Below are 22,500 nucleotides of genomic sequence, written 5' to 3'. Positions count from 1 at the left end.
AGAGTAATATGCTTTATTTAAAAACAGCAGAGATATAACAAAAGCTGTTAATCACCATTTTGGCGGTTGCCAAAATGATGTGGACACCTCTGATAAGAACACAGCAATGTTCGAAAATTGATTAAGGTAGTTCATCATTTTTATAGGCGTAGGAGTGGCTGTGTGGTAAGTAGCTTTCTTACGAACCACATGGTTCCAGGTTCACAGTCACTGCGTGGCACCTTGGGCAAGTGTCTTCTACTATAGGCTCGGGCCGACCAAATCCTTGTGAGTGGATTTGGTAGATGGAAACTGAAAGAAGCCCGTCGTATATATATATATATATATATGTATATATATATATATGTATGTGTATGTGTTTGTTCCGCCCAACATCGCTTGACAACCGATGCTGGTGTGTTTACGTCCCCGTAACTTAGCGGTTCGGCAAAAGAGACTGATAGAATATGTACTAGGCTTACAAAGAATAAGTCCTGTGGTCGATTTCCTCAACTAAAGGCAGTGCTCCAGCATGGCCGCAGTCAAATGACTGAAACAAATAAAAGAATTCCCATTCATTGGACAATTTTTTTTTTTTTAACAAAACTGTCCGATGAATAGGAATGTGAAACTCTGAGTAACAGCTTTTGTTATATTTCTGCTGCTTTTAAACAAAGCATATATATATATATATTCCTTCATTCTGTTGTATCAATTGTAGAGTAAGAGCTTATGTTGTTTTTATACTGCCGAAGGAAGCACTGCGTCAGTTTATGAGTTGAGTTTTAATAATAGAAACAAAAGTGAAGCCTGATTTTTGACGTGAAAGAGGTTAAGGTCGAGCTTGTTGAAAGAATAGCTGCTGAGGACAAACACTGCCATAGTTATTATATTGTACTCTAAAGAATAACATGTAAAGTAACACTCCTTGTATGATTGGTTGGAAAATTAACAAACAATTACTGTATATTAAGAAACAATTATATATTAAGAACCACTTAATTATTATGAGTGAGACAGCAGTGTGTAAGTGGGTGTGGTGTGTGTGTGTGTATGTCAGCTTTTGGTTCTGTTTCTCTACTTCTTTTTACCTCCTCCTCCTCCTTATACCCATTTTAAATTCTTTCCCAATAAGGTCAAGTCTGCCTTTCATTGTTCCAGTGTCAATAAATACCTGAAACAAATTGAGTTTGATTTGATTGGAATTACCAAACCACTTACATATTTGTGCCAATGAGACTAATTAATACCTTTATACTAGGCAGCTTGCTATAAAATATTTTGCTCAATTTTGCGACCATCTCTGAACATTGAAAGCACAAAAACGAAAATGATTTTCAACAGATTAATATAAAAACAAAAATCAAATTAAAACTGTTTACACATTGAAAATTGATAATTAATAATTATAAAATGAATAAATTTTCTGTTCTTTATTTGGTATTTTAAAAAAATATTATTTAAATAGGCCAAAATATTCTACCCATATTATGTTCAAACTGGCCAGATACTACTTACTTGTACTTGTGGCGACATTCACCCTGGGCGGGTTGAGTCGGTTTCTTCTACCACCCTCGAGGCATCTCGAACCACGGCAGCCCACGCACGACGGTCCTGTGCCAGTTCACTGGAGATAGCGAGCCAGTCACGGTTCCATCGGCGCAGGCCGACCACCTGCGGTCCCGTGAGCACGGAGAGGTCCTCCTTAATCGTTGTAACCCAGGTCTTCAGCTGCCCGACCGCATGTTTCTGCCAGTTGGGAAGTGGAGTTGGGAGATGGACATCACGGCTCAGTTCATCCACCGGACGCCTACATTACCATATCATTCTAAAGTAAATGATCACATCATCAAAGTCTCAAAACTACATGATAATACATGATTAATTGAAAACAATAAGAATAAATAATTATTACAGTTGACAGAGTAATGTAAATGCTAAAGGGTTAAACACAATTTATTTATTAATATAAAAATATGATAGTCTCCCTGTTTTTGTTTCTTTTGCTAGAAATAGCTGCTAAATCTCCTTCAAATCAAACTCCAAATTAAACTGAAAGACTGGATGGTCACAGCTGGAATGTTTTCAATCTATTCAGTCATGGTTGAGCTGGGGCTAAATAATCAACATAACTCTATATACGTAAAATACACCGTTTTCTCTATACCAGCACAGTAGTGGTGGTCATGAGGATGACATTACTGGTGCACTTTTGTTATACTTTAATTTAAATTTCCATCTACTTTCTCTTTCATAATTGGTATGAATTTAACGTGTTTGTGAAGTGTTCAGATTTTATAATTATTACTTCAACTGTAATTGCATTGTGCTCCTGGAGAAGGTGCGTAACAGTGATTTCATCATTCACACTCTCAACAATACGCTCTTAAATATGGTTTCTGATTACAAATATCTTGGGTCATACATATCATCATCTGAAAAAGATTTTCTAATTAGAAAGGGTATTGCCTGGTCAGCCTGTAATGATATGCATAAGATCTGGTCATCAAATCTAAGTAGAGATTTCAAAGTTAAAATCTTCAAAGCCACAGTTGAGCCAATTCTACTATATGGCTCAGAAACCTGGACGTTATCAAAGAAACATGAGAGGCGGTTGGATGGAACTTACACTCGCTTCTTTATGAGAGCTCAATATCTCTCGTGGAAGCATCATCCAACCAAAATACAAATATATGGGAAACTACCAACTGTATCATCTCTTGTGAAAGGTAGAAGAGTCCAGTTTGCTGGACATTGTTGTAGAGCTGAAAAACGAGGTAATTTCTACTCTTCTCTGATACCAGAGGGCGCACACTTTCTTACCCTGATGTAATCTGCAGGGATACAGGCATCCAGCAACAGGACCTCCGTAATGCTATGATGGACCGTGAAGTCTGGCGTAACATAGCAAATTCCATTGTTTCAACCACGGTCGAACAATGATGATGATGAGCACAGCACACTGTAACACTCTGCCTAGCAAACAACATATTCTCTTCCTGCTCAGCAGTTGATAGTAAGGACAGCCAGTAACTAGCATGACTGAGCCACCATTGCCTTTTGTTATGGATATAGTCTCCAAATCTCCATGAACTCCAATCGTTCTTGAGAAAGGAAGTTAGTATGATCACTGCTGGAACATCTTTGATTGCTGCTGAATCACAGCTAACTTCTGCTCAACCACAATTACTTTAACAATAAATAATTTGATCTAAATCATCTGACCTGTGACAGTTTGGAAAATTGGTTGAGGATGAATTGACAGAGAAAAAAATTAAGATTAATTAATCACCTTTTAATTGCCCTTTGAGGCTACTTTTTCTTCTCACAGAAGCCTCCCCCTCCCCCCTTCTTAGCATTTGATCTCATAACCGTTTGTATGAAACATGTACTCAACCTGATACCATTAGTTCTTTCTCTCTTTCTTTCTTATTATGATAATCATGTTGTTCAATTTTTAAATATTTGTTTATTGTTTCAAATATTCTTTTGTCTTCTTCAAGGCCCTGGAGTCAGAGTTTGTGTCTTGTCAATTGCATCATTGGATTGACTTAATATTTGGTTACAAACAAAGAGGTAAGAATCTAATATCAATTCTGGATTATTAACATTTTTTTCCTTCTGAATGAATGAGAGAAACAAACATGTTCCCTTAACCCTTCTTCCTCAACAACTTCATTCAACATCCACCAACAGACTTTACAGTTGTAAAGTGGAAGCTGCAAGTTATAATCATGGGTATTGTTATCAAAATCATTTGGTCCCAAACTTTTTATTTGCTTAATGTTATCAGTTAGTTGTTATTATTATTATTATTATTATCATCATCATCATCATCATCATCATCATCATCAAAAATGCTCCCTCCCAAGGTGATCACAATAAGTGGGTTCTACTGTATTTCTAAGCAAGGTACCTTATTTATTCTTCAAGTGAGAAGGAATGACTCCCAGATTGTCTTGGATCCTATCTAGTGTTTCCTATTTTGTGAATAATTATATTTATCAATTGTTTCATATCATGGAAACCACAATACTATCTCAAAGATATTATCTGAGAAAACAACCAAATTTTCAGTTCATTGAAGGGTCATTTTCCTTTCTTGGCTTTCTAATTTTTCCTTGATCTATAGCAGAGGGGCATGTATGGATTTTCAGAAATATCATGTGAATTTTAATTTGTAGTTATACAGGTCAAAGCTCAACACCATTTCGCAATACCTTGGGCAAATTTCTTTTGCTGTAGCTATGGATTGACACAAACTTTAAGTGAAAGACAGTTGTTCTTGGAGGTGGAATAGGCTTAAAATATCATCTAGTTTGACCTTCCCACTACTGCCTCTCCTCCACCTCTCAGGGTACCTTTCACAGTATCCATTATGTTATAATCATTTGCATAATGTCATCAATTGGAGTTAGATAATTCAACATGGTGATGAACCCACCCATCAGTTGAGTTCTTCCTCTTACCTTCCTCACCTTCCACCCACTAGTCTCAGACAACCTCAAATGAGGGTCTCTGGCTTGGTCGTGTAAAAATATTAAACATAATAATTATAATAGTCTAGCTGAGACATGTTTTATTGTGAGTAAAGGAATGAAATAAAGAGAGAAAGAAAGACGATACTGCTTGTATTAAGTTTATTTAAATGTCTTTACTAAAAACTAATTAAATATAATGAATAATGACTGCAAACAGGAACTATGATGAGGGTAATTCAAAATTAAAAAGTCTGTAAGGAAGCCTGCATGACTAACCCTCCCCTTCAGCAGTGAAATTGGTTTTAAAACAGTCAATGTTTTGTTTTATTTACAGGACCTGAAGCAGTTAGAGCTACCAATGTTTTTTATTATTTAACATATGAAGGGAGTGTCAACCTTGAATCTATGACTGATCCAGTTATGAAAGAGGCAAGATATTAATTTCTTACAGTTTTTAAAGAATCCTATTTTCTAAACATAATAATAATTATTATTATTATTACACTAGTGGAAAGAAACGAAGCCAGTATGTTCCCTGGATGGGTAATGTCAGTGTGCATATATGACAAAGTTTAAGTGATTTGAAAGAAAAACTGGTTGACAAGATACAACATAGGCACTCTATAGAGAGGGCCATTTTCATAATTATAGCTGGAGACCTCTAGTAGCCATCAGTATTTCATTTTTAGTGAATGAAAACTCAAATTAATTATTGATTATAGAACACTTTTCAGTTTTCACTTCCTTTTATTAATTTGTCATCTTTGTTTATATATTTTTTTTCTTTTGTCATTACAGGCCATAGAAAACCAAATCCGTAGTTTTGGTCAAACCCCAACCCAACTTCTAACTGAACCTCACCCACCAAGGAGTTCTTTAATGCATTTGGTAAGAATAAACAGACAAGTGTGTGTGTTGTAATTTATTGGGATTATCAATGAGTTTTGGTATTGTTTTTTTTTTTGTTTTTTGATACCAATTTTCTTACTTTTATAAAAAAAAAAAGAGAATATTGAGATTAGAAAAAAAAATTAAGGCTTCAACAGGAATGCTGGCAAATGTTTTTTCTCTTTAAACTAAAATAATGGGCAAAAATGAGGAAAACCAAATTGCATTTTGCTTGCTATGCCTGATTAGATCAAACAGTTTTATATGTAAGCTTTTCTTCTTATTAAAATGTATTCAGATAGATTTTTTTCTCCCCACCTTCTGGTACACTGCATGTATATGATTTTTGTTTTTTTGTGTGTGTGTGTATTTCTGTGAAATTGACTACTTTTTACTTACCATGGTTGCAAAATTATAAAATCTTCAATTTCAATTTAACACTAAATATATAATATTCCATTTTCTCTTGTCATAATGCCTGTTTTATTTGCACTTTTCCAAAATTGTTCCATCTTTGTGTATGTGTATTTTTCAAATGAAATGGTTAATTGTTGATGACAATTTTATCTAAGGGTTGTAAATTCTAAATTTCATATACTTTTGTATTTGAAATTAAAATGTAATTTGTTATTAAAGCAACAAATTATTGTTAAAACTTTAATGCTGTAAATTAATTTTAGCAATGTTTATATATGTTTGATGTGTGTTTACACAAAACCACACACAAACATATATTTATGTGGCTTTCTGTGTGTATGTGTATGTGTATATATATATATATATATATATATATATATATATATATATATATATATATATATATATATATAGACATATATATATATATATATAGACATATATTAACAAGCACATATTGCGAGTTGCAAGTTGAGAATTTGATATCAATAAATTTCATTTGTGTCATTGTTATGGAAAGGCATGAAAGCCACTCCTATGACAAACACTTGTGACTGCGTAAAACCAAGCAGTTTTGTTTGTTATACAGCATGTATACACAAGATTACATCTTTTGATATGCATGTCATCATCATCATCATCATCCTCATCATCTTCAGTGTCACTTATCAACACATCCACTCCATTTCTAGAGATGTTAAGTCAGAAGGTTGCAATTGGCTATACAAATGGTGGTGCTGGTGGAGGTGGTGGCAGTGGTGAAATTGGTTGTTGATCCTTGTTGATCCACAATTCATGATCTCAAGTGAAACACAAAATAGTCTAAATTGAGATTTGAACTCACAATAATAGAACTAGAAACCTACAACTGTTTGACATTTCATCCATGACTCAGCTCAATATACTGATGATGATGATGATGACAATGATGATAATTACTTCTAATTTTGGCACAAGACCAGCAATTTTAGAAGGAACGGTTTTAATTGATTACACCAAACCCAATACTTGATTGGTACTTATTTTATTGACCATAAAAGGTTGAAAGGCCAAGTTGGCCTTGACAATATCGTAAACTCTGTAAAGAGCCAGAAGAAATACCACAAAGAATTTTGTCCAATGTGCTAAAGATTCTGTCAGTCTACTAATAATCATTTCTACAATAGGCTTAAAGCCTGACATTTGAGGGATGAGTAGAGTTGATACCAGATAGGTACTTTATTTTAATTAACCCTTGACGGATAAAAGGCAAAGTTGATCTCCACAAGAGTCAGAGAAATTCTACAAGACATTTTTCTCATGCTCTAATGGTTCAGCCATCCTACAGACTTTCACTTATAATGTTGATGGTTTTCTCTAGTATAGGTACAAGGCCTGAAATTTGTGGGGAAGGGTCCAGCACTCAACTGATACTTATTTTCTCGACCCTGAAAGGATGAAAGGCAAAGTTGAACTCAGAACATAAAGACAGACAAAATGCCACTTAGCATCTTGTCCAGCATGCTAATGGTTCTACCAGCAATAATAACAATATTTTACAAGTGTTAGAATCAACTTTGTTATTTCAGCAGTATGTATCTTTTAAATGCTAGATTGCAGAATAATATGTACGGCAGCAGGATTTGACCCAGAGCCTAAAAATTGGAATGAAATAAGACTGGGATGTATTTATTCTGATGTGTTACTGTCTTGGCTACCCTCTATCCCCTAATTAATCAACCTAATGAAAAGAACAGATGCAAGCCAATAATTGACCTTTTATGTGGTTGGTTAGTCTGCTAGAAATAGTAGTCAACTCTTATAAATCACAATTGTCCATTTTACAAAAATAGATGGATGGATATGGCTGGAATGCCTTCAATTGTAGTCTGCTGAATCAGTCATACTTAAGGCTAATGAACAATACTAACTGATCTTAATTAGTAAATATTTCTTACATCATTACAACTACTGTAGTCTGGGGCTGACTAAAGCTTTGTGATTGGATTTGGTAGACAGAAACCGAAGGAAGCCCTTCTTATAGATGTGTGTGTCTTTCTTTGTCTGTTTGTCCCATCCCACTGTTTGACAACTGATGTTGGCATGTTTATATCCCTGTAACTTAGTAGTTTAGCAAAAGAACTGATAGAATATGTATCAGTTTTTACTGGGTTCAATTTATTTGGGTTCATTTTACTGGGTTCAATTCATAGTCTAATAACTGAAATAATTACAAGATAAATAATAGTATTGAAAAGCACTCAACTTATCTCATTGCTTATGTGTCTGATTACATTAGACTGTTTGTGTTCAGTTCACTCTACTTTCATTCTGCCTGTGTACTCTTGTATTTTTATCTCCCACATATCTTGAGCCCCTGTCATCACTTCATTTCCTGGTTCACATTGATTTCCATCGCCTCCCTGCCATCTTAGTCAGACTGTCTTCATATTGCTACTGTTTTCCAAATACTGAGTTCCACTTTTACTTGGTCCCATTATGACCCATCCCTCTCGCCATGATTATTCATGCCTCTGTCACTCATATTTCTCATTCTATAAAGAGGTGGATGTGTGAACAAAGAGCGAGAGAGTGAGAGATGAGGCTGTGAAGACCCTTTATTTGCGACAAGGACACAGGTGCCCCACTGGTGTTGGCAGTATGAAAAACACATCCAACAACATTCTGCAAAGTAGGAGGTCATGAAGACCTTTAGTCTTCTCAAGGACATGGGCCTCTCTCTCTTTCTCTCTTTAGTGATGATTCAAATAACAATGACAAACACAACAACATTGTAGTGTGTGTTAAGGGGTGAGTAAATTGAAGTAAACCAATCAGATAGCTGGCCTCCAAATTTATCAGCCTCCCAGTGCAGGTTCAAAGACAGTGTCAACCTCCTGTAGGACTTGGACTCAAAACAAATGGAGTCAGACCAATGAAGCTACAATGTCCAATGTCTCTCGTGGAATTTGAACTCTGATTCTAAAAAGACCACCATGAAATGCCCTGTGGCATTTTCTGTGCTATTCTACTAATTCTGCTGAAGCTGTCATTATTTACATTGGACGGATATGTATCCTCACCTTGTTTGTTGTTATGGTTTTTTTTCTTTTTATATCACAACAAACCAGGTTTCAACCCTGAGGCCAGTTTTAAATTTTTATTTTTAGTTTGTCTCATGATGTTGTTGTTGTTTTTTTTATTAAGTTATTAATTTCTCAGGAGTAACCTTGTTGACCTGCATAACGATTAACATCATTTCCTACCTGGCAGCCTGCAATAGTTTCATTAATTTTTTAATCAATCATCTGTTCTACATTAATTCTAGGTTCAAAGGTCAAATGTTGAGCTTCTCTCTCTACCCACTCCTCCTCAGTACATCTTACAATAGTTCCAGCATTTTAGGACTAGAAACCTTTGTATGGCACTTCAGGGGTTGTTAGTTGATCCAGCACTTTGTCTGTAGCTTATTTTTAGTAGCCCCAAAGGACAAAGTCTACCATGATGTAAAGGGACAGGGACATAATTTGGATGAAACTAAATACCGTATGGTATTTTTAATCAATGTACTAATTTTTTGGGGTTATTTTGTTTCTAACATATACACATACATTGTGTGTGTGTGCATGTAGATACACAGTTGCAGGTTCAATTGCACCATGTGGAACCTTGGGCAAATGTCTTCTATTATAGCTTCAGGCCAGCCAAAGCCTTGTAAGTAGATTTGGACAATGGAAACTGAAAGAAGCCTGCCATAAATATATATATATATATGTATTTATGTGTTTGTGTTTTGTCCACCCATCACTGTTTGACTGTTAGTGTTGGTGTTTATGTACCGGTAACTTAGCAGTTTGGCAAAAGAGACTGATAGAATAGGCATGGAGCTTAAGTAAAAAAATAATTCTGAAGTTGATTTGTTCAGTTGAAACCCTTCAATGCTGTGCTTCATTGACACCACAGTCAAATGACTGAAATAAGTAATAGATGAAAGATGTGTATGTATGTATGTATGTGTATATATATTCTTTTATTCTTTTACTTGTTTCAGTCGCTTAACTGCGGCCATACTGGAGCACCACTTTTAGTTAGAGAAATTGACCCCAGGATCTATTCTTTGTAAGCCTAGTACTTATTCTATCGGTTTCTTTTACCAAACTGCTAAGTTGCAGAGAAGTAAACACACCAACATCGGTTGTCAAGTGATGGTGGGGGAACAAACACTGACACACAAACATCATCATCATCATGGTGCTTTTTATGTGCCACTAGCACAAGTGCCAGTCAGGTTCAACAAGTCTTCACAAGCATGGCATATCAGCCAATGATTGAAGAGTGCTTCTAAATGGGCCAGTTATGTAGCACTGGCATCAGCTACAACTGTGATCTCACTCGATTTGCTGGGTCTCCTCAAGCACGGTATATTTCCAAAGGTTTCAGTCGCTTGTCATTGCCTCTGTGAGGTCCAATATTTGAAGGTTGTGCTTCACCACCTCATCCCATGTCTTCCAGGTTTACCTCTTCCATAGGTTCCCTCTACTACTAAGGTGTGACACTTCTTCACACAGCTGTCCTCATCCATATGCATCACATGATCATACCATTCCAGTCGTCTCTCTTGCACACCACATCTGATGCTTCTTATCTCCAACTGTTCTGCATATATATATATATATATATATGCACCAAGTGTAAGCTATGGACACATAAGAGGTGCAGCAATGTCAAAGGAAGGCTAACTAGGAAAATAGTTTTTGTCTGTGGCAAATGCTCAGGAGCAATAAACACTGGAAATGTGCAGAGACCAACTTCTGCCACGTTCCAGGGAGACAAACTAGAAGTAGTTGATAGCTTCCGCTACCTAGGAGACCAAGTCAGTAGCGGGGGTGGGTGTGCTGAAAGTGTAACTGCTAGAGTAAGAATAGCCTGGGCAAAGTTTAGAGAGCTCTTACCCCTGCTGGTGACAAAAGGCCTCTCGCTCAGAGTAAAAGGCAGACTGTATGATGCATGTGTACGTACAGCCATGCTACATGGTAGTGAAACATGGGCCGTGACTGCTGAGGATATGCATAAGCTCGCAAGAAATGAAGCCAGTATGCTCCGATGGATGTGTAATGTCAGTGTTCATAATCGTCAGAGTGTAAGTTCCTTGAGAGAAAAGTTGAACCTAAGAAGCGTCTGTTGTGGCGTGCAAGAGAGACGGCTGCGCTGGTATGGTCATGTAACGAGAAAGGCTGAAGATAGTTGTGTGCGAAAGTGCTACACCCTAGCAGTTGAGGGAACCTGTGGAAGAGGTAGACCCAGGAAAACCTGGGACGAGGTGGTGAAGCACGACCTTCGAACTTTAGGTCTCACTAAGGAAATGTCTAGAGACCGAGACCTATGGAAGTATGCTGTGCGTGAGAAGACCCGGCAAGACTAGTCAGGCCATAACCCGTGGCCCCTACCTGGGACGTAGTCAGTCCTCCTGTGCATACCTTCCTTCTTGTGACACTTATGAAGACCTGTTGAGGCAAGTGAAAATCAAATCAAAACAAATCAAAATAGATGAACATCAGTGGAATTGTATTCTTTGTGGTACCAGTGCCGGTGGCACACAAGAAAACCACCCAAACGTGGCCGTAGCCAGTACCGCATCGACTGGCCTCCGTGCTGTGGGCACAACAAACACCATCCGATCGTGGCCGTTCGCCAGCCTCATCTGGCACCTGTGTCGGTGGCACATAAAGACACCATCCGAAGACCCGGCGACGTAGTCCGTCCACCTGTGCATACCTTCCCTCTTATGACACTTGTGAAGACCTGTTGAGGCAAGTGTGTGACACTTGTGAAGACCTGTTGAGGCAGAGGCAAGTGTGTGACACTTGTGGAGACCTGTTGAGGCAAGTGTGTGACCCTTGTGAAGACCTGTTGAGGCAAGTGAAAATCAAACCAAATCAAAATAGATGAACATCAATGGAATTTGTATCTTTGTGGTTCCAGTACCGGTGGCACACAAGAAAACCACCCAAACGTGGCCGTAGCCAGTACCGCATCGACTGGCCTCCGTGCTGTGGGCACAACAAACACCATCTGATCGTGGCCGTTCGCCAGCCTCATCTGGCACCTGTGTCGGTGGCACATAAAAACACCATCCGAAGACCCGGCGACGTAGTCAGTCCACCTGTGCATACCTTCCCTCTTATGACACTTGTGAAGACCTGTTGAGGCAAGTGTGTGACACTTGTGAAGACCTGTTGAGGCAGAGGCAAGTGTGTGACACTTTGTGAAGACCTGTTGAGGCAGAGGCAAGTGTGTGACACTTGTGGAGACCTGTTGAGGCAAGTGAAAATCAAAATCAAAATCAAATCAAATCAAATCAAACCAAATCAAAATAGATGAACATCAATGGAATTTGTATCTTTGTGGTACCAGTACCGGTGGCACACAAGAAAACCATCCGAACGTGGCCGTAGCCAGTACCGCATCGACTGGCCTCTGTGATGTGGGCACATAACAAACACCATCCGATCGTGGCCGTCCGCCAGCCTCATCTGGCACCTGTGTCGGTGGCACATAAAAACACCAACCGAAGACCCGGCAAGACTAGTCAGGCCATAACCCGTGGCCCCTACTTGGGACGTAGTCAGTCCACCTGTGCATACCTTCCTTCCTTCTTGTGACACTTGTGAAGACCTGTGAAGACCTGTTGAGGCAAGTGAAAATCAAATCAAATCAAATCAGATCAAAATAGATGAACATCAATGGAATTTGTATCTTTGTGGTACCAGTGCCGGTGGCACACAAGAAAACCATCCGAACGTGGCCGTAGCCAGTACCGCGTCGACTGGCCTCCGTGCTGTGGGCACGCAACAAACACCATCCGATCGTGGCCGTTCGCCAGCCTCATCTGGCACCTGTGTCGGTGGCACATAAAAACACCATCCGAAGACCCGGCAAGACTAGTCAGGCCATAACCCGTGGCCCCTACCTGGGACGTAGTCAGTCCACCTGTGCATACCTTCCTTCTTGTGACACTTGTGAAGACCTGTTGAGGCAAGTGAAAATCAAATCAAATCAAAACAAATCAAAATAGATGAACATCAATGGAATTTGTATCTTTGTGGTACCAGTGCCGGTGGCACACAAGAAAATCATCCGAACGTGGCCGTAGCCAGTACCGCATAGACTGGCCTCCGTGCTTTGGGGACGTAACAAACACCATCCGATCGTGGCCGTCCGCCAGCCTCATCTGGCACCTGTGTCGGTGGCACATAAAAACACCATCCGAGCGTGGCCGTCTGCCAGCCTCGTCTGGCACCTGTGTCGGTGGCACATAAAAACACCATCCGAGCGTGGCCATTCGCCAGCCTCGTCTGGCACCTGTGTCGGTGGCACATAAAATCACCCACTACACTCTCGGAGTGGTTGGCGTTAGGAAGGGCATCCAGCTGTAGAAACACTGCCAGATCTGACTGGCCTGGTGCAGCCTTCGGGCTCCCCAGACCCCAGTTGAACCGTCCAACCCATGCTAGCATGGAAAACGGACGCTAAATGATGATGATGATGATGATGATATATATATATGTATTGGAAGAGTTTACGAAAAAAACAAAAGACAAAGACAGGTGGTGTACAAAACAGGAATAGAAAACGTCTTTTACGTTTCGAGCCTATGCTCTTCTACAGAAAGGGACATAGAAAAAAATGTATGTAGTGGCTAACGATCTATCATGGCAATATATATATATACATACAACAGGCTTCTTTCAGTTTCCATCTATCAAACCCACTCAGAAGGCTTTGGTCACCCTGAGGCTATAATAGAAGATACTTGCCCAAGGTACTATGCAATGGGAATGAACCTGGATTCATGTTGATGGGAAGCAAGCTTCTTACCACACAGCCATAAATGTTTAGTTTATATAGTTTTTTTTTATTTATTTTTCTCAAGCCCTAGTTTTCACTAGACTGGTTTACCTAGTTTCCATGGTCTGTTACAAGTGACCAAGATCACATCATACCCCTTGAATGGTGCGCTGGTCCATGACAGGATCCAAAGCCAGCAATTTTTGAGAGGAGGGGGACAAACTGATAACATCAAACCCAGTACTTGACTTGTACTTTATTTTATTGATGTTGAAAGGACAAAAGGCAAAGTTGACTTCATTGGGATTTGAACCCAGAATATAAAAAGGGAGACGAAATGCTACTAGGCATTTCATCTGACACACAGACAGTCCTGCCAACTCACCACCTTATATATTTTTATATCACCATGACCGACCAAGCCATCAGATGTTACTACACATCGCTGGTCACAATGCACTTCTCATTGCTTTAGCCCTCAAATGATGCCACCCAGCGAACAGGCCAATATATTTATATCTATATCTATATATATATATATATATATATATATATATATATATATATATATATATAGAGAGAGAGAGAGAGAGAGAGAGAGAGAGAGAGAGAGAGAAAGAGATAGCTATAATAGTGTCCTGCACATTTGTTTTACTTTTATCCTTTAACACATTGCGTCAAGATATTTGTTCGCAACTATTTGATTGTGAGTTAAAATGTTTCTACTTTCAGTTTTTTCTTCTTACTTTCCTTCAACTATCAGCAATATTACAAAAAAAAAAGTTAACGAATCAGCTACCAGAGCTATTTCTAATGTATATCTTTCATTTTGTTGTCTAATTACTATAATCAAACACTACCACAGAAGCAATTAAAATAGCATATCAAATTTTGTGTTGGTATTTTGAAAGCTAAAATATTTTTCTTGTTAGTCAATAACTTGTTCCAGATTATGGTCATTCTAATGTCAGATATACTCTACTTATTCTATATCAGGTTGATGCTGTCTGGAATCCTGTCACTTTACCATATTTTCCTGGCCTTTTCAATGTACCTGCAAATGTGACCTGCAGCCACTATATGGTCATTTGACTTCATAGAAATGGTACCCATATCTCCCTTAAATTACATATAGTCATCTTAGAAAGATGTAGGTGCTAAGGGCTGATATTCACTGGCTGAGAAAGTACACAGGACAGTTATGGCTGGAATACCTTTAAGCTTAGATATACTCAACCAAGGCTGACTTGTGTCTAAATAACAAGAAACTTTTACAGCAGATAAACAATCGAACCTGATCGTTACCAACATCACATTACTGGCACCTGTGCCGGTGGCATGTGTAAAAAGATTTGAGCGAAGTCATTGCCAGTACCACCTGACTGGCCCCCCCGTGCGTGGAATGTAAAAGGGCACCATTTGAGCGTGATCGTTACCAATGTCGCCTTACTGGCACCTGTGCCGGTGGCATGTGTAAAAAGATTCGAGCGAGGTCATTGCCAGTACCACCTGCCTGACCCCTGTGCCGTGGCATGTAAAAAGCACCCACTACACTCTCGGAGTGGTTGGCGTTAGGAAGGGCTGCCATCTGGTTTGCCAGCCCTCAGACTAATCGTCCAACCCATGCTAGCATGGAAAGCGGCCATTAAACGATGATGATGAAACAATCAATGTGTAATATATTGAAACATGTAACAATGATTTACCAAAGCAGTCAATTAACTCTAAGATAATTAACACATGATAATTATTTGAAAATATAGTTTGTTTTGTTTGAAGATATTCTGGGTCAGTCTTGCCAGCCATCTTTCTGGGATGGATAATAAATTAAAGCAATAAGGTTTGATTCAAATGAATTGTTCCATTCCTCAAAAATATGTGGCATTAAATAGTAATTACTTTATGTTGGAACAAATTATTATTATTATTATTATTATTATTATTATTATTATTATTATTAGTAGTAGTAGTAGTAGTAGTAGTAGTAGTAGTAGTAGTAGTAGTAGTAGTAGTAGTGGCGGCGGTGGTGGTGGTAGTATAGTAGTACTACTACTAGTAGGAGTAGTAGTAGTAGTAGTGGTGGTAGTGGTGGTTGTAGTAGTAGTAGTAGTAAGGTGGCAAGCTGGCTGAATCATTACCATGCCAAACAAAATGCTTAGTGGCATTTTCTCCAGACATTTTATACCTTCTGAGTTGAAATTCCACTGAGGTTGACTTTGCCCTTCATCTTTTCAGGATCGAAGAATTAAGTAGCAGCCAAGCACTGGGGTGCATGTAATTGGTTTTTACCCCACTACCCCAAAATTTCAGGCATTGTGTCTATAATTAAAAGGATTGTTATTATTGGTGTTGGTGGTGGTGGTGGTGGTTGTAGTAGTAATTGTTGTCATGGTCATAGTGATTGTGGCAGTCATTGTAGCAGAAAATCACAGAGAATTCCTCGTTGTTTTCTTATGTTCTTTTACCTCTTTGAAATGTCGTCCAAGTTGAGTTTTACCTTTCCTACTTCTAGGGTTACTCTTTTACTCTTTTTTTACTCGTTTCAGTCATTTTGACTGCGGCCATGCTGGTGCACCGCCTTTAATCGAGCAACTCGACCCCAGGACTTATTCTTTGTAAGCCCAGTACTTATTCTATCGGTCTCTTCGCCGAACCGCTAAGTGACGGGAACATAAACACACCAGCATCGGTTGTCAAGCGATGCTAGAGGGACAAACTCATACACACACATACATATATATATACATATATACGACGGGCTTCTTTCAGTTTCCGTCTACCAAATCCACTCACAAGGCTTTGGTCGGCCCGAGGCTATAGTAGAAGACACTTGCCCAAGGTGCCACGCAGTGGGACTGAACCCGGAACCATGTGGTTGGTAAACAAGCTACTTACCACACAGCCACTCCTGCTACAATAAATACCAGTCAGGCCATGTGGTTGATTTTAAACAGAGAAAAAGCAAATCAAAGCCTTGTCCTTAAAAATCAGAACTCATCCTTATCATCATCATCATCATCATCATCACTATGTTCTGTTTCTGTACCATGTTTCAAGTTTGACTTTCTAAATATATATCTAAATATATATAATGGCGGTGCCCTAGCATGGCCACAGTTCGTGAGCTGAAACTAGATAAAATATAAAATATATAAAAAATATAATAGATATATCAAATTTCTTTTGTCATTTATGACATTTTATTAAAAGTACATACATCTGTTATAAAAGTACGTACTTCTGTTCTCGACACACCCACACCACTACCTCATTTCCACATTCCCACCCCATATTCCTCAATCAAATAAGTATGCTTATATTATTAACTTGTTGTGAAGTAATTATTATGGCATACCTCTTTCTTAAAGAATTTATCTATTTCAATAGTTTACACTCTTGGAATTCTTGTCAGTGTTTCTGTGTGTGTGTGTGTGTATGTGTATGTCTGTGTGAGTGTATGTCTGTGTCTGTGTGTCTCTCTCTCTCTCTGTATCTTTGCATTCAGTCTAATTAGCTTTCCAACATTATAGCTTTTAATGGAGAAAATTCTTTAGAAAACAGTTGACCCTCAACACAAAACCTAAAATCAACAACAAAATAGTAACCCAACTGGAAAAGGAAATTAATATTCTGAAAGTACCTGGCCCTTCAAAAAACATTTTTATTAAGTTAATTATGTTTGTGTGTGTGTGTATATATATAGGTGCAGGCGTGGCTGTGTACTAAGTAGCTTGCTTCCCAACCACATGGTTCTAGGTTCAGTCCCACTGCATGGCACCCTGGGCAAGTGTCTTCTACAATAGCCTTGGGTTGACATCATCATCATCAGGCTTCTTTATATATAAATATTATATATATATATATATATATATATATATATATATAAATATGTATATATATATATGCGCACGTGTGTGTGTGTGTGTATATGCATGTTTGCGTGTCTGTGTTTGTCTCCCCACTATCACTTGACAACTGATGTTGGTGTGTTAATGTCCCCATAACTTAGCAGTTCGACAAAAGAGACCAATAGAATAAGTACTAGGCTTACAAAGAATAAGTCCTGGGGTTGATTTGTTTGACTAAATGTGGTGCTCCAGCATGGCCATGGTCAAATGACTGAAACACATTAAAGAATAAACGAATACACACACACACACATATATACATGTTTACTTTTCAAAATAAAGATTGGAAAAAACTTACTTTTTCTTACTCTAGATTCGTTAGAAGAGGATAATATAACAGGTAAAAGACTCTTTTCAAGGCTAAAAAGCTCACTCATAAGGAGCTGGGTAGGTTCATAAAAAATATACTTGATTGCTTTGCAGTTGTTTACTCCTAAAATTAGCTCTTGTTACCTCATCTGAATTTTCCATATAATGGCACGTAAAAAAACACCATTTGAGCGTGGCCGTTGCCACTACCGCCTGACTGACCCTCATGCCAGTGGCACGTAAAAGCACCCACTACGCTCTCGGAGTGGTTGGCGTTAGGAAGGGCATCCAGCTGTAGAAACTCTGCCAGATCAGATTGGAGCCTGGTGCATCCATCTGGTTTGCCAGTCCTCAGTCAAATCGTCCAACCCATGCTAGCATGGAAAGCGGACATTAAACGATGATGATGATGATGATGATGATGATTTATCTGTAACTACATTAATGACTATGTCCCTACTTTTTGAAAGTGGTTAAAGTGTAGTTCAGGAAGAATTTCGCTGTCATTTCTAACAGCTCATTGGCTAGTGCTTGGTTGTATTTTCATGGATTTAAGTAGGTGAGAGGAAAGAGGAAGTGAGATTATCTCCTGCTAATAGGATGCTAATCTTTTGAAACTAGCATTTGCCAGCAATGTTCATTAAGTTAATCTATAAACATGAAATAGTCACAATGGTTGTCCAAAAGTCTTCAGTACTTTTAATCAATAAAAAAAATATTACTTTTATTGATGAATAAATACCACATCAGTATGACCGTGAAGTATGGCTCATTGGTATGGTGCAGCCAAAATATGACTCTCAATGTCACAGGATAACTGTTAGGTAGACTTATTGATCCATCGCTCAATTTAACATCACCACTACCACTTAATTCTTGGGTGCTTTTGGTACATTTCAGCCTGTTGCAAGAATTCTTGTGTCATCTGTGTGAGAGAGGTCATCTTAAAGAAGATGACCTCTGTTGCATAGATGACACAAGAAAATACACTCAGTCTATGATATACATTGGTTTATGATAGAAGTAGAAAAGCATCACCCAGCAGTAAAAGAAAGAAATGAATAAAATACAGTAATCTAATGATCTCCTTAATTGGGTATGAAAGCAATTTCTACTCTTCTCCTCTGGAAGCCATCTACTCGTGATACCAGAGGGTGCACACTCTCCTACCCTGATGTAATCTCCAGGGATACAGGCATCCAGCAATAGGATCTTCATAATGCTATGATGGACCGTGAAGTCTGGCGTAACATAGTAAATCCCATTGTCTCGACCATGGTCGAACAATGATGATGATGATGATGAAGTGTTAACACCATGTTGGAGCAGTAGAGTGATTAGGGTGTGAACATTCACCCCGTGTGTGAGAATTATTTGGCTGTCATTAAATGATGACATAAAACCCTCTTCCTTTCAGATGTATAAAACAGGCGTGAAACAATCAAACAACCCACCTACCACCAGAAACACCCCACTTCCTCTGGGTTCTTTCTGGTGGTCAATGAAACTTCAGGGTTGCCACCATCAATGTTGGCATGATGAAAGAAAGCCTGGGAGTAATAGGTATATTAGTAGGGGTGAAAGTATAGATCTGTGCTGTGTACAAGAGAAGCCTCACTCAGACTCCTTACAGGCAAAGAACACAAACACTCCCGTGTGGTAAGAGTAAGTATATTGTTGGCTGAAGAAAAAAAGAATAATGATTTAGGTATAGGTGCAGGAGTGGCTGTGTGGTAAGTAGCTTGTCTACCAACCACATGGTTCTGGGTTCAGTCCCACTGCGCGGCACTTTGGGCAAGTGTCTTCTACTATAGCCTCGGGCCGACCAAAGCCTTGTGAGTGGATTTGGTAGATGGAAACTGAAAGAAGCCTGTCGTATATGTGTATAAATATGTGTGTGTTTGTGTGTCTGTGTTTGTCCCCCCAACATCGCTTAGCAACCAATGCTGGTGTGTTCATGTCCCCGTAACTTAGCGGTTCGGCAAAAGAAACCGATAGAATAAGTACTAGGCTTACAAAGAATAAGTCCTGGGGGTCGATTTGCTCGACTAAAGGCAATGCTCCAGCATGGCCGCAATCAAATGACTGAAACAAGTAAAAGAGAAAAAGAGTATGTGACAGAACAATTAAGCTTAGGATATTGACTAGTAACACGGTAGCATCAGTTATCTCTGCATAGGCACCACAATCATCACTGGCTGATAAACAAAAGGAGCTATTTCTATAAGGCTCTTATGTAGGCTACCTCACCCAGGTAAGAGAAGGAGTGAGGAAGGTCCCCACCAAGAAAACTCAAAAGAGTTTAAATTTCTATTGAAATTGGCAGGTATAAGGTTACAATGGTTGTTAATATTATGATGGTAGGGAAAGTCATTTAACTAGTCAATCTTGTAGTATGGGGGAAATGGCCATTAAGTTAATTAGTTAAGTGATTATTAAAATATTTAATATGATTTATTCAGTGCAGTTGACTGTATATTAATAGATGTAAAGGGATTCTTGTGGAATGCTTAACTAACATCAAAACACAAAATATAAAATAAAGAAACCCATTTAATTCTGATTAAGTTTAGATGGTAAATTTTGATTGATAGAAGTGTGTGTGTGTGTGTGTGTGTGTGTGAGAGAGAGAGAGGGAGGAGCTAATGAATTTTTAATTTCATAAATTGAGATTTTAAAATTTATTAGAATATCAGTTCTGATGAACAGGTATTGATTGTGCTATAAAAAAAATGAGAATCATAGTTTGGTAAGACCTCTTGGTACAGAGATTTTAATTATTCTGCTTCAGGTTCATCATCATCATCATCATCATCATCATCATCACTATCCTCCTCCTCTTCCAGTTACTCCTTATTTCTACAATTTATTAGTTTATTACCTTCCTGCTGAAATGGAAGGATGTCCCAAAGTAAATGTTTTACAGTATTTAGTTTCATTATTCTATGTTCAAACCCTGCTCGGGTTAATACTGCATTTCATCCATCTTAGTATAGTATTTGTGACATTTACAATGGTGGTGGTGATTGTGGCAGCGGCACAAGTAGCAATGGCACTTATTTTGGTCAGTTAATTCTAAATCTCTACCACATAAGAATGATTAGGTTTTTGTCTAATTAAAAAATCATCTTATTATTGTAGGGGGTGTAGGACACTCAAATGTTAAGGTACCGAATGAAAAATCTTTCATTTATTTCTTTATCTTTGTCCTTTTAAATGCCAATTCAGATCTTATGGTTACCTTTACCTTTCACAAGTGTGGGTCACCGTCGTGCAACCAGTGTCCTTTGCTTTCAATCTTTCAAGGTATCTGGTCACGGGAAGCATTTCATTGCTTGGAAACAGGTGAAGGCTGGTGATATGAAGGAGATCCAGCTGCAGAAAGTCTGCCTCGTCAAATTCCATTCAACCTATACAAGTGGATGTTGAAGCAATAACGAGACTGATGTTATAAAACACACACACACACACACACACACATAATTTTAACAACAAAAAACTGGTTATGACTTGGAAGTTTTAGCTCAGTTGCCTTTGTCAGACTATGAAGCTTCTTTAGTTTCATATATACTTTTTGGTTCATCTTGTGGATAGAGTTCACAGTTAAGAATCTTTAGGTTCAACCCTACTGCATAGTATCGTGGGCAAATGTAATTAATTGTTTTAACTCTTTTAGTATTCACAGTATTCTGTCAAGTGTAATGCTTATTTATCACCATTGTTTTGAATTAATCATGTATTATCTTGTAGCTTTGAGATTTTGATAAGGTAATTGTTAATTTTTTAGAATGACATTGTAGGGTAGGTATGAGAGACCAGATGTGGCCAATTTGAACATAAAACAGGTAGAATATTTGGCCAGATATGGCCAGTTTAAAAGCCAAAGGATTATGTATGTATGTATGTATGGATGGATGGATGCATGCATGCATGCATTTTTCTATTTTTTTATTGTAAAGACATGAGCACAATCCCCTGGGGACTTTTGTGCTCAACTGAAAAACTTTCCAGGACATTTTTGTTTTATTTTTCTTCACATTTTTTTTTCCAATTTAATCATCATTGTTTTTACAGTTGTTATTATAGTTGTGTTGTTGTTGTTAATATCATCATTATTTTGTACCATCATCAGGTTCAGTTTAACCAAATGTTCCTCAAAAGTCAGAACATACCTGTAATACGCTACAAATAATTTAATTTATAAGCACAAATGATAAGCACTTTAAAAGTGCTTTTTTGTTGTTAATTTGTATTGTTCATATAAATCACCGTTATTACCATTTTTATCAGTTGTAGCTCAACAAAATTGTTTGAGCTTTGGGGAAAATGATTTGTGATATTTGTTTTGAGCCTTTACATCCTTAGCTCAAATCCTGCTGAGGCTAAATCTGCCTTTCATCCTTTCAGGGTCATCAAAATTAAAGTATAAAATACTGTGGTGACTCCATGTCAAAATTGATGGCCTTGTGCCTAAATTAGAACACAGAATAACCAGACCATAAGGAGTAAAAAATGCCATAAGTTCCTTATGTTGTGAGTTCAAATTCTGTTGAGGTCAACTTTGCCTTTCATCTTTACAGAAGTCAATAAAATAAAGTAACTGTCAAGTAACGAGGTCATTAATATCAACTAACCCCTCCCTCAATATTGCTGGCCTTGCACCCAAATTAGAAGTCATCATCATCACCATC

General features: G+C 38.1%; 1 protein-coding gene across 6 annotated transcripts in view; it reads left to right on the top strand.

Annotated features, from left to right (window-relative positions):
* The window catches only part of LOC115222454 (neurobeachin), a 322,620-nt gene that overhangs the window by 247,782 nt on the left and 52,338 nt on the right, over nt 1-22,500 (top strand). For all 6 annotated transcript variants that reach the window (XM_036511698.1, XM_036511695.1, XM_036511694.1 and 3 more), the window contains exons 47-49: nt 3,483-3,555; nt 4,795-4,889; nt 5,259-5,348. In XM_036511698.1, the coding sequence (XP_036367591.1) occupies nt 3,483-3,555; nt 4,795-4,889; nt 5,259-5,348 (258 nt within the window). The remainder of the gene's footprint in view (nt 1-3,482; nt 3,556-4,794; nt 4,890-5,258; nt 5,349-22,500) is intronic.

Source organism: Octopus sinensis, linkage group LG20 (genome assembly GCF_006345805.1).
Source record: "Octopus sinensis linkage group LG20, ASM634580v1, whole genome shotgun sequence".
Taxonomy (NCBI): Eukaryota; Metazoa; Mollusca; class Cephalopoda; order Octopoda; family Octopodidae; genus Octopus; species Octopus sinensis.
Note: the sequence above shows the minus strand (reverse complement) of the source record. Positions and strands in the feature narration are given on the sequence as shown.